The sequence below is a fragment of the Nicotiana attenuata genome, unplaced genomic scaffold, assembly GCF_001879085.1.
Source record: "Nicotiana attenuata strain UT unplaced genomic scaffold, NIATTr2, whole genome shotgun sequence".
Lineage (NCBI taxonomy): Eukaryota > Viridiplantae > Streptophyta > Magnoliopsida > Solanales > Solanaceae > Nicotiana > Nicotiana attenuata.
This window is the reverse complement of record NW_017672017.1, coordinates 187,497-199,729: the sequence shown is the minus strand read 5'-3', so window position 1 is coordinate 199,729 and position 12,233 is coordinate 187,497. Positions and strand designations below refer to the sequence as shown.

The following is a 12,233-nucleotide window of genomic DNA, read 5'->3' as shown; positions in this document are numbered from 1 at the left end:
TTTTATTTCTGAAAAAGAACTACTCCAGCGTAAATAATTAGAGGTGTCAATTCCAAATGTAAATAAAATTCATCATGTTTTAGCCTATGCAGGAGTACTAAAAGTAGATATTGTAAAAGACCAATATCTACTTAGTTCTTGGATCAGGTATTATCTTTGTGAAATTGTGTGCATTATTTATCAATCAAATAGGGAGAAGTACTATATGTGAAGCACTTAAAAAGTTTGGCTGCTCCATATATCATGATTCGTTAATGCTTTGCAAATGACTAAGTAACACTGTGCTTTTACTTTTCCTTTATTTTTCTATGAAGAGGTGTATTGGTTATTATATTTTAACTTAATCTAATAATGTAGTGGTGTCAAAAAATAATTTGCATTATATTTGGAGATTTTGATGTAATAGTTGCCAAGTCCTAGAATAAAGTACTTTCAGAACATTTAAGATAAACTCAACCCTGTCACTTTCTTAGATTCTCTAGATGCACTTATAACTGATTTACTATTTGTTCCTCATTTTAATCTTGGCATACACCTATTCTTCTGTTATTAATATTCACTCATGCATATTTGCTGCTTCAAGTTTGGCTAACCTCTCATTTTGACTGTTGCAGGTATATTTGTGCATAAGTATCTTTCTTTTGCCTGTCAAATAGAACCAAATATCAACTGATGCTCGCTTCACTTTTTTCTTTAAGGAATATGCCCTCTTTATAAATTAGAACTCGTCTAACCATTATGAGCTTTATAATTTCCTGTGATACACATAGTTGGTTAAAAATTTATTTTTCTAATTTATTTGAAATTTTTTTGAGTTTCATTATTAATGATACTTGTGAAATAATATAGGACAAATTTGATAGTGATAACATAAATAATCAACGAGATCATGTCTTGAAACATATGAGAAAGTTATGGAACAATTGGAGAGGATCGATGCACAAGAACATAAAGTCTAAGCCATTCCGCGATGCTTTAAGAGAGGTACCAGAGGGGGTAGACGAGAGTGATTGGAAATGGCTGGTCAAAGAGCATTTTTTAACTGAAAAATTTAAGGTAAGGTTTCATAACTATTTATTAAAATCTTCTTATATTAAGTGGCTAACCATAATTTTGGTGGCGTATTGTTAATTTAGGAAACAAGTACAAGAAACTCGATCAATAGATCTAAGTTGACAATGCCTCATCGTACGGGTAGTAAGCCTATTCGAGAGATCATGTATGAATTGGTGAGTAAGTATTGCAATTTTTATTGAGAAACTTCATCTTAGTTAAAAAAATTCTGTGACTTATTTATTTAAATGTGAAGGGAGGCAAAGATGGAAACCCCCCAGATATGGCAACTATCTTTTTTGAGACTCGAAGAAGGACGACAAGCTTGTCGAACCTGAAACCAATGAAAAATATGTAAGTTTATTGTCAAATTTTATTTTACATCATTTTATTTTATGTGTTGTATTATTTCCAATACTCTTGTAATTTATAGGCTAAAATTCAAGAACTGGTGCAATCTGAATCGTCTCTTACAAACATTGAGGTCATAGAAAGGTGCTTCGGACCTCAACGCAAGAGTCATGTAGTTGGATTTGGTGGTGGAATTACTGCTAAGGAGTTAAAAGGTGGTAACTCCTCCAAGGCTGCATTGTTGGAAAAGCTGAGTGCTACTGAAAAAGAAAATGAATCACTAAAAGGACGCATAGAAGGGCTAGAGAGTAAATGCGAAGTTCTAGACAGTAAATATGCACAACTTGCAAGTGCAGTGTTTAACCAGGCTTCATCATCATCTTCAAGTGAACAATAGATTGAAGCATTTAACAGGTTAGTAGATTAAAAATTCTATTAATCACCTTTCAAAAAATACTTTATCTAAAACATAAAAATAATACAATTTTACATTAATCACCTCTTCTTGTACTTTTCCTTGCCTGTGAAAAAGATAGAGCTCAAACCAAAAAAAAACTTGGTGGAGGGGCATTTAATACTGAGTTGATTTTAATCCCATTGTTGTATGTATTACTTGGAACCTTCCTCAATGGAGGTTTTTGATATTGACCTACAGATATAGAGGAAGATGATTTCTAGGAATGCTGTCTATGATTCACCCTTAGTTTATTTTATCAAGAACCAACATATTCACACTGAATAGTTTATAGATGTACTTGAGAGTTGAGATAAGCAGCACCGATTAGAATGATGAGAATATTCTACCACTCTTGTGCTGATATTTTTTGCACTATGTAAAAATATTTTTGCAAATCCTGCCAACTTATTTAACTACAACCCCAAATGGATAAGCTGCCAGCAGTTTGATCCCATGTTACACCCAATTGTCAAGCATTTGATTTCTTCTGAACTATTGTCTTGAAAATTTTAATATTCCATTTATGCATAAGTAAAAGAAGATAAGTCAATCGTTATCTATTTGAGACGAAATAGTTTCTGAAAAATAAAATTGCAAGTGCAATGAAAATGAGCTTTCTGTCTCAATACCATTTATTTTTTAATGATGTTTCATCTCCTTCCTTCGATTGCTTGGCATGAGACAGCGTTAGCAAATAACACTAGTATTTCGATTTTCAACAGCTTTAATGGTGACTTTGTTCTTAACAAATGTAACATCTGGTTTTTAATAATAGTTGAAGGTGACTTCCCCCAAGTTAGCTATTTCATCTTACCAGTGCTAGTTCATATTATGTAGAATAGAATCAGTTGAATTACTTAGAGTAAAATGTTTTTACGCTACAGCTTCTTTCAAAGAATGATACCAAATAGCATTCTTTAAAACCAATATCATACAGATAGTTTTGGGTTGATATTTTTTGGACTCCAGGTAATCGAAGAGCTTATAATTATCAAAAGTGAATTCTCTTTCACATAATTAATTGGAAAGTTGATCCTTTATACTGTGTGCTTCTACACATCTGGCATGTGCTAGAAGTTGCATATCGATGTGTGCTAGATGCCATTAATATTATACTCTATGATGAAACTGTTAGAATGTTCAATGAATTTTTTTCCATTACATTAAGGTTTATGAATTTAAATAAAAATATAGTCATCGAGACAAGTAAATTTATAAGCAAGAATGAAGTTCCATACCCAATATCACCTAGAGTTGTCATAATCTAGCTCAATGAACAGAGAATTGATGAAATAATATACCTCAAAGCAGAACCAAAAGGTGAGTTGTAAAGGGAAGTTTGGTATATGAACAATCATCGGTTCTTCAAAGAGACTTGATTTGAAGTCATTATTGACTCTTTCTAAAAAGTTTCTATATGCATTTTGTATCTCAATCGCTTTTTCGCCTTATGTGTAGAATCACATGAAGCTCTATATAGAATGTGCTTGCCAGAATAAGACAATTTGCTATGCAGGTATTAGTATGACTAGGATGTGTGATTTAGAACTTCATGAGTCTTCTGATCATTGTCCGTGAACGTAGAAAATATAATGTGACGTTTTTCTGCTACAATATTGCCTACTGTTATGTCAACTGATAATTGTATTATTTCACTAGGGCGATCAGTGTAGTCTTTGATGAGTCTAATCTTCTTCTTTAATTGTTTATTCTTTGTTACAAACTGACATAAATTTTTTACTTCAACAGATCAAAAACTTGGAAGTCTGAAGAACCTATTGTTGAAGAAAGTGCACATCAAGTTGAAGAACAAGAGAATTTTGTTATGTTAGGGATGGTTTGAAGGCACTGCCTTATGTACATATGCTGCAGTTTTATTTTTTCTCTTTTTAGGAATTGTTAAAAATGATGTTATACTATTTGGATTGCTTTCTGGTAATGTGGTGATGTTATACTATTTGAATTTCTTTCTGGTAATCAATGTAATGCTTAGATCTTTGTATTAACAGAATATCAATCATTTGGTTGATTTTCAAATGTGTCTGGTGTGTGTATGAAAGCATATGTACTATTAGTGAAATATATATTTTTGTCATTGTATTTATTAAAATTTTCAAGTAGCGAAGGGAATGTGATCATAGTATCTATTGAATAACAGGTTTCTCAAATAGTTTATTAGGCATTAGCGATTAAATGTAATTATACAATTAACGAAGGGACTTTCGGTCCCTAAAAGCACTTGTAAGAACCAAATTAGTTGTTAGCATTGAAGACTTTTAACGACTGGATAACACATTAATGAGGGAAAAATCCTGTCGCTAAAAACGATATATAACGACCGGAAATAATGCCGTCGCTAAAGGGTCTTTAACGACCGGATTGAAAATCGGTCGTTCACTTTTAACGTCGGAGCTTTTAACGATCGGCGACGACCGGATTTTTATCGGTCGTTATTGACTTATAGCGACCGGATCTGGACTTTTAACGACCAAATTTCCTCTCGCTAAAGGCCTATTTTCTTGTAGTGTTTAGTGTTCTTGATCCATCTCGAGGACACTGGGCTCGAGGTCGATACTGCTTAGTAACACTGGTTTGGTTTATTCATTTCTTTCATATATATTTTATACTTCTTGATTATTTATTAGTATTGAACTAAATCACATATCTTTAAAACCATAAATTAAATTTAATTGTTCATCGTATTTTCGAGGTAAATAGTTTGGCGCCCACCGTGGGGCTAAAGTTAATAGTGATTATTTCAGTACTGATTCTCATAACACACGTTATTTTTACACTTTTTCTTGTCAAGAATTTTTGATTCTCAGGATTAAACATGTCAAACTCGCAAAACGCACCTGTTCATGACAACGAAGTTCTTGAATTTCATAGGGAAAACAACAATGTAGGGGTCGGTGTACCACTGATAAACCCTGGGGAAGTGCCAAATGTGGAACCAGTTGATGTTAGTTCGCACATTGCAGCAGATTTAGGTGCAGACCTTAGAGGAAGTGTACACAGGGAGGCCCGATCTGGGGGCCAAGGAACACAAGGTATAAGAGATGGGGGAGTCAGCCTCCAAGTTATATTCGAGATGCTGCAAGCTCATCAGATTGCCATTGCTCAACTTCAAAGTCCGAATAAAACTCCGAGTATAGCCGAACCAGAAAACACTCGACGTGCTGAACCGGCGCAAGAGAGGTCAAACGAAAATGGCTCGGGGACTGACCCCACCATTATGAGAATTCTCGAAGAGCTCACCAAGAGGATTGAGTCAGGGGAAAAGAAGATTGAAGAAAATGACAAAAAGGTGGAGACTTACAACTCCCGTGTTGACCAAATACCGGGGGAACCCCCGGTCTTGAAAGGTTTAGATGCCAAAAAGTTCATACAAAAATTATTCCCCCAGAGCGCGGCTCCGATGCCCATTCCTAAAATGTTTCGCATGCCCGATATACGCAAATATAACGGGACAACCGACCGTAATGAGCATATTACCTCATATACTTGCGGGATTAAAGGAAACGACGTGAATGATGATGAGATCGAGTCAGTGTTGTTGAAAATTTTTGGGGAAACTTTGTCGAAAGGAGCAATGATTTGGTATCACAACTTGCCTCCTAACTCTATTGATTCGTTTGCTATGTTAGTAGACACCTTCGTAAAAGCACACGCCGGGTCCATAAAGGTGGCGACGAGAAAATCGGACGTTTTCAAGATAAAACAGAGGAACAACGAGATGTTGAGGGTGTTCGTGTCTAGGTTTCAGATGGAGCGAATGGAATTACCACCGGTCTCAGATGACTGGGCAGTGCAAGCTTTTATGTAGGGTTTGAATGAGAGGAGTTCGATCGCATCTCGATAATTAAAGCAGAATCTGATCGAGTATCCAACTGTGATGTGGTCAGACGTGCATAGTCGTTATCAGTAAAAGATCAAGGTCAAGGACGACCAGCTGGAGCCCCCTCGGGTTTAGTTCATCCTAATAGATTGGCAGCCAAGCCCCCAAGGGATACAGACAGGGAATCGAGGTTAAACAAGGAACAGTATCAGCCGTATGTCGATCGGAGAAACAATGGCTCGGGTCGTAACGCTCCTCGGAATGATCGGAGAAATGATCGAGGTCAAAGTTGTCGGGGACTCATGAGTAAGAATGGGTTCGATAAACATACCGACCCCGCGGAGGCACCTCGATTGTCGGAATATAATTTCAGTGTAGATGCATCCGGGATCGTGTCAGCTATTGAAAGAATCAAGGACACCAGATGGCCCAGCCCCATACAAATCGACCCTTCTCAAAGGAATCCAAATTTGATGTGTAAGTATCATGGCACACATGGTCATAAAACCGAAGACTACAGGCAGCTAAGGGAGGAGGTAGCTCAGTTGTTCAACGAAGGTCACCTTCAAGAATTTCTCAGTGATCGAGCTAAGAACCACTTGAGGGAGAGAGATGCAAGCAGGAAAAAAGAACAGGAAGAACCACAACATGTAATCCACATGATCGTTGGCGGTGTCGATGTCCCACAAGGACCTGTATTCAAACACACCAAGGTGTCGATCACCAGAGAAAAACGGACTCGTAGCTATGTGCCCGAGGACGTCCTATCATTCTATGACGAGGGAGCGCAAGGCATATCTTAGCCACACAATGACGCCCTGGTAATTTCAATTCTTTTAAATAAAATTCAAGTTAAACGTGTTCTAGTGGATCCAGGTAGCTCAGCAAACATAATAAGATCGAGGGTCGTAGAACAGCTCGGCCTACAGGATCGGATTGTACCTGCATCTCGGGTCTTAAATAGCTTCAACGTGGCAAGCGAAACAACAAAAGGGGAGATAATCCTCCCAGTAAACATAGCCGGGACCATACAAGATACCAAATTCCATGTCATTGAAGGCGACATGAGGTATAATGCACTCCTCAGGAGACCATGGGTACACAACATGAGGGCAGTACCTTTAACTCTTCATCAGATACTGAAGTTCCCAACAGAGGATGGAGTGAAAACGGTTTACGGGGAGCAACACGCTGCAAAGGAAATATTTGCAGTCGATGAAGTGACGTCGATACCAGAGTCTTCAGGCTCGGAAAAGTTGACACCAAAGGTAAGCAGGCGGCTAAATAGCAATCACCGCCTCTAGCCTCGACAAAATCGGAGCAACAGATAATCGAAGACGAAGAAGAGGATTTCCTTACTCCTCGAACTTTCATTGTTCCCGGAGAGTCCGATGCAACTAAGTCAACGGTCGAGGAACTGGAGTAGGTCATATTGATCGAATACATGCCCGAGAGAAAGGTATACCTGGGAACGGGATTAACCCCCAAACTCAGGAAAAAACTCATTCAATTTCTTATTGATAATATAGATTGCTTTGCTTGGTCCCATTTAGATATGATAGAGATTCCACCGGATATAACAACACACCGGTTAAGCCTCGACCCCAGGTTTAAACCGGTAAAGCAAAAACGGAGGCCCCAGTCCGAGGTGAAGCATGCATTCATAAAGGATGAGTTAACCAAACTTCTTAAAATAGGGTCTATTCGGGAGGTAAAATACCCCAAATGGTTAGCCAACGTAGTTGTAGTTCCTAAAAAGGGAAACAAGCTTAGAATGTGCGTAGATTACAAGGATTTAAACAAAGCATGCCCAAAAGACTCTTTCCCATTGCCCAACATCGATCGTATGATCAATGCCATGGTCGGCCACGAGATCCTAACTTTTCTCGACGCCTACTCCGGGTACAATCAAATTCAGATGGACCCGGATGACCAGGAAAAGACCTCGTTTATCACTAAATTTGGAACTTATTGTTACAACGTAATGCCCTACAGGCTAAAAAATGCAGGAGCTACATACCAACGCCTAGTTAACAAAATGTTCGAGGAACAGATAGGTAAATCGATGTAAGTTTACATTGATGATATGTTGGTTAAGTCCCTGTGCGCAGAGGACCATTTAACTCATTTGCAGGAAACATTCAAAATCTTGAGGAAATACAACATGAAGCTTAAATCAGAAAAATGTGCTTTCAGAGTCGGCTCGGGTAAGTCCCTCGGCTTCATGGTGTCGAATCGGGGTATCAAAATCAACCCCGATAAGATCAAGGCTATCGAGGATATCACTGTCGTGGATAGTATGAAGGCCGTTCAAAGGCTAACAGGACGAATAGCTGCCTTGGGTCGGTTCATTTCGAGGTCATCAGATCGAAGTCATAGGTTCTTTTCCTTGCTAAAAAAGAAAAAGGATTTTGCATGGACCCCGGAATGCAGCAAGCCTTGGAAGAATTGAAGCGATACCTATCGAGCCCGCCTTGCTTCATACCCCGAAGGTATATGAAAAGCTTTACTTATATTTGGCAGCATCCGAGATAGTGGTAAGTGGGGTACTAGTTCGAGAAGAGCAAGGTACGCAATTCCCTGTTTATTATGTAAGCCGAATTTTAGGAGATGCTGAAACTAGATACCCTCACTTAGAAAAATTAGCACTTGCATTGATAAGCGCATCTAGAAAGCTAAGGCCATATTTTCAGTGTCATCCCATATGTGTATTAACCACTTACCCCCTTCGAAATGTTTTGCATAAGCCCGAGCTATCGGGCCGGTTGGCCGAATGGGCTGTCGAACTTAGCGGGTACGATAGCGAATATCAACCCCGAACGGCCATCAAGTCTCAAATCCTAGCTGACTTTATGGCCGATTTTACGCCGACCCTCGTACCCAAAGTGGAGAAAGAACTCCTGCTAAGATCGGGTACATCATCGGGGGTATGGACCCTATTCACGGACAGTGCCTCGAATGTTAAAGGGTCCGGGCTTGGCATTGTCTTGAAGCCACCTACAGGTAGTACCATTAGACAATGTATCAAAACTTCTAGGCTGACTAATAATGAGGCCGAGTATGAGGACATGATTGCAGGTCTGGAGCTAGCTAAGAGCTTGGGGGCAGAAGTCATTGAAGCCAAGTGCGATTCATTGTTGGTGGTAAACAAAAGTTTTGAAGTCCGAGAGGATAGGATGCAACGGTACTTGGATAAGCTATAGGTAACTTTGCACCGCTTCAAGGAGTGGACTCTGGATCATGTTCCTCGAGAACAAAATAGTGAGGCCGATGCACTTGCTAACTTGGGATCCTCGGTTGAAGAAGATGATATCGTCCCGAGGACTGTCGTCCAATTATCGAGGTCTGTGGTTGAAGAGGGTCATGCCGAGATAAATTCTACAAGTTTGACATGGGATTGGAGGAATAAATATGTCGATTATTTGAAAAATGGAAAACTCCCGTCGGACAACAAAGAATCGAGAGCCCTACGAACCAAGGCTGCTAGGTCGCATTAGATGAAGATGAAACATTGTACAGGAGAACATTCGATGGACCATTAGCGCTATGTTTAGGGCCGATGGACACCGATTATGTTCTATGAGAAATCCACGAAGGTACTTGTGGGAATCACTTTAGCGCCGAGTCTTTGATTCGCAAAATTATTAGAGCAAGGTATTACTAGGACAACATGGAGAAAGATACTAACGAGTTTGTCAAAAAATGTGATAAGTGCCAATGGTTTGCACCGATGATCCAACAGCTTGGAGAACAACTCCACTCGGTCCTATCCCCGTGGCCTTTCATTAAATGGGGAATGGACATAGTCGCCCCTCTACCAATGGCCCTAGGTAAAGCTAAATTTATTTTGTTTATGACTGATTATTTTTCTAAATGGGTGGAAGCCCAAGCCTTCGAGAAGGTCAGAGAAAAGGAAGTTATTGACTTCATCTGGGACCATATCATATGTCGATTTGGGATGCCCGCCTATATTGTATGTGACAATGGAAAGCAATTCGTCGGCAACAAGGTGACGGAGTTCCTCGAAGCGCACAAAATAAAGAGGATCTTATCAACACCATATCACCCGATCGGAAATGGACAGGCCGAGTCAACAAACAAAACTATCATCTAAAATTTAAAGAAAAGATTGGACGATGCAAAGGGAAAATGGAGAGAAGTTCTACCCGAGGTCCTTTGGGCATATCGAACAACATCAAAGTCTAGCAGGGGGGATACTCCGTTTTCTTTGGTATATGGCTTCGAGGCCCTTATCCCGGTCGAGGTTGGAGAACCCAGCGCCTGGTTTCGACATGCGTCAGAGGAGTCAAATCACGAGGCAATGAGTACTAGCCTCGAGCTATTAGATGAAAATGAGAGACAACACTTGTTCGGATGACCGCGCAGAAGCAAAGAATCGAGAGATACTACAATAGAAGGACCAATCTTCGACACTTTGGAATTGGGGACTTAGTTTTATGAAAAGTTACCCTCAATACTCGAGACTCGAATGAAGGGAAACTAGGCCCGAATTGGGAAGGACCGTACCGAATCATCGGAGTTGTCGGTAAAGGGTCTTAAAAACTTAGAACAATGGAAGGAGAACAACTGTCAAACAATTGGAACGTATCACTACTCAAACGATACTATTGCTAAGGTATGACTTTCTCCTTTTGTCCGTTTGAATTTGAAACTAATCTGTTGCAGGTGATCGATCGAAGATATCGAAGACACCTTTCTACACGAAAGCCTTAGGTTTTAAATCATGCATTGCACTCTTTTTCCCTTAGATCGGATTTTGTCCCAAATGGGTTTTACCGGCGAGGTTTTTAACGAGGCAACAACTATGTGCTACCTAAGGAGAACTCAATAGTATCCAAGGCTTCTTTTCAATCATCCTCGAATACTGGGGGCCATCACCCTCAGAGGTTATGTTTTCGAGGAAAATACATCATGTCAAAGAGGGCCTCAATAGGAGAACTTTGTAATGGGCCAAACGGTCAGATGAACCGTGTCCATATAGAATAGTCGAGCCCCGACAGCGAAACATGTACGCATGTATCAATTATTCAAAGAAGCATCCTTTCTATATCAAAACACATTGTGTCTCAAAGAACTCTACTATTATACGAGCTTCATACTTATAGTTCTACGAGAAACGGCTCAAGAGCCAGAACACAAATGCACCCCAAATACTCGGGGACTATCATCGACAATAACAATATCCGAGTCATCGAAAACTCGAACTCATAAGACCTCAAAAAGGCATCCCCTCGATATAAAGGCCAAGGTGATCATACTCGGGGACTAACCTTCCGAACAAGTTTGAAAGGTTATCGGGAAACAAGTCCAAAAGATATACCCGAAGGCTACGGCCATATGAAAGGCTGCGACCATATGAAAGACTATGGTCATATAAAAAGGCTACGGCCGAAATAATGCGGCTCGGAGACGTCCGACTTCCGCCATAAAATTAAAGGCCTTCAAACACTTTGAAAATAAGGTTAAATCAGGCTACCCTCGGCAAAAGCAAATGATAAAGGGCTTCAATAAAATCAACCGTCGAATAATTTAAAGGCTTCGATAACATCAGCCTTCCAAAAAATCTCAAGAGGTATTCGATTATCGTTACACAAACAAATTACAAATGAGGTTCCAATCGTTCGAACCTTCAAAAATCCCAACGGGTACAAAAAACACATGCTAAGGCATAGAAAAATTTTCACTAAGTCTTTTAGCCGATACGAGGAAAATTATAGCCGCTTTAGAGGCCGAATTGGCCCAACTTAAAGAGCCTAAGGGCTAATCAAAAAGAGCCTAAGGGCCAATATAAAAGAGCCTAAGGGTCGAAGCATGCGGAGTTCAAGACCTTTTTCTCACTCAACTAGGACTCAAAAGTCCCATCATCCCGAGCTCACATCAAATCGACTTAAGCTTAGCTCGAGGATGTACGAAAACCTTAAGAGGTATTCTATTATAAAGATCGCCCACTGATCACTAAAAACCTAAGGGTTGTTATCAAAATTTTACACAAAATAAAGACAATGCGGAATTCATTACGAATCAGAGACGAGGCACATGAATTCTTTGTATTTATTTACAAAATATATTTACAACACCCACGAGGGGCCCTTACACAAAAACAAAGAAACAAAAAAGAACCTAATCTATTTCGGGGTCACATCCTCGGGAGCCACATCCTCAGGAACTGCATCCTCGGGAGCTATATCTTCGGGAACCTTCTCCTCCTCGGGGACTCCTTCCTCATCTCCCCCATCCTCAGAACCACTAACGGCATCTTCGTTATTAGAAGAAACAAGAAACCTGGCATCAGTTTCCAGCGCCTTTTCTTGGGCTATTTATTCAGTGAGGTCGAACCCTCGGGCGTGGATTTCTTCGAGAGTCTCCCTCCGGGCTTGGCACTTGGCAAAATCATTACTACGTTTTTCTCGGTTGGAGGCCTTCCTTAGATCCGCTTGAACTGCCTCGACATCCCTTAAGTATACGGCAATGGTCTTATCAGCCGTAGCATTCGTCTTCTCAACTTCAGCCTTG

At 39.8% G+C, this 12,233-nt stretch overlaps 1 protein-coding gene across 1 annotated transcript; it reads left to right on the top strand.

Annotated features, from left to right (window-relative positions):
- The first annotated feature begins 883 nt into the window (after window positions 1–883).
- On the top strand, window positions 884–3,883 carry LOC109211359. Its single transcript, XM_019374891.1, has 5 exons — window positions 884–1,056; window positions 1,137–1,229; window positions 1,310–1,407; window positions 1,487–1,818; window positions 3,611–3,883. Exons 1-4 carry the CDS (start codon window positions 904–906, stop codon window positions 1,542–1,544), a joined length of 402 nt encoding a protein of 133 aa, XP_019230436.1. The 5' UTR covers window positions 884–903; the 3' UTR covers window positions 1,545–1,818; window positions 3,611–3,883.
- The last annotated feature ends 8,350 nt before the right edge of the window (window positions 3,884–12,233 follow it).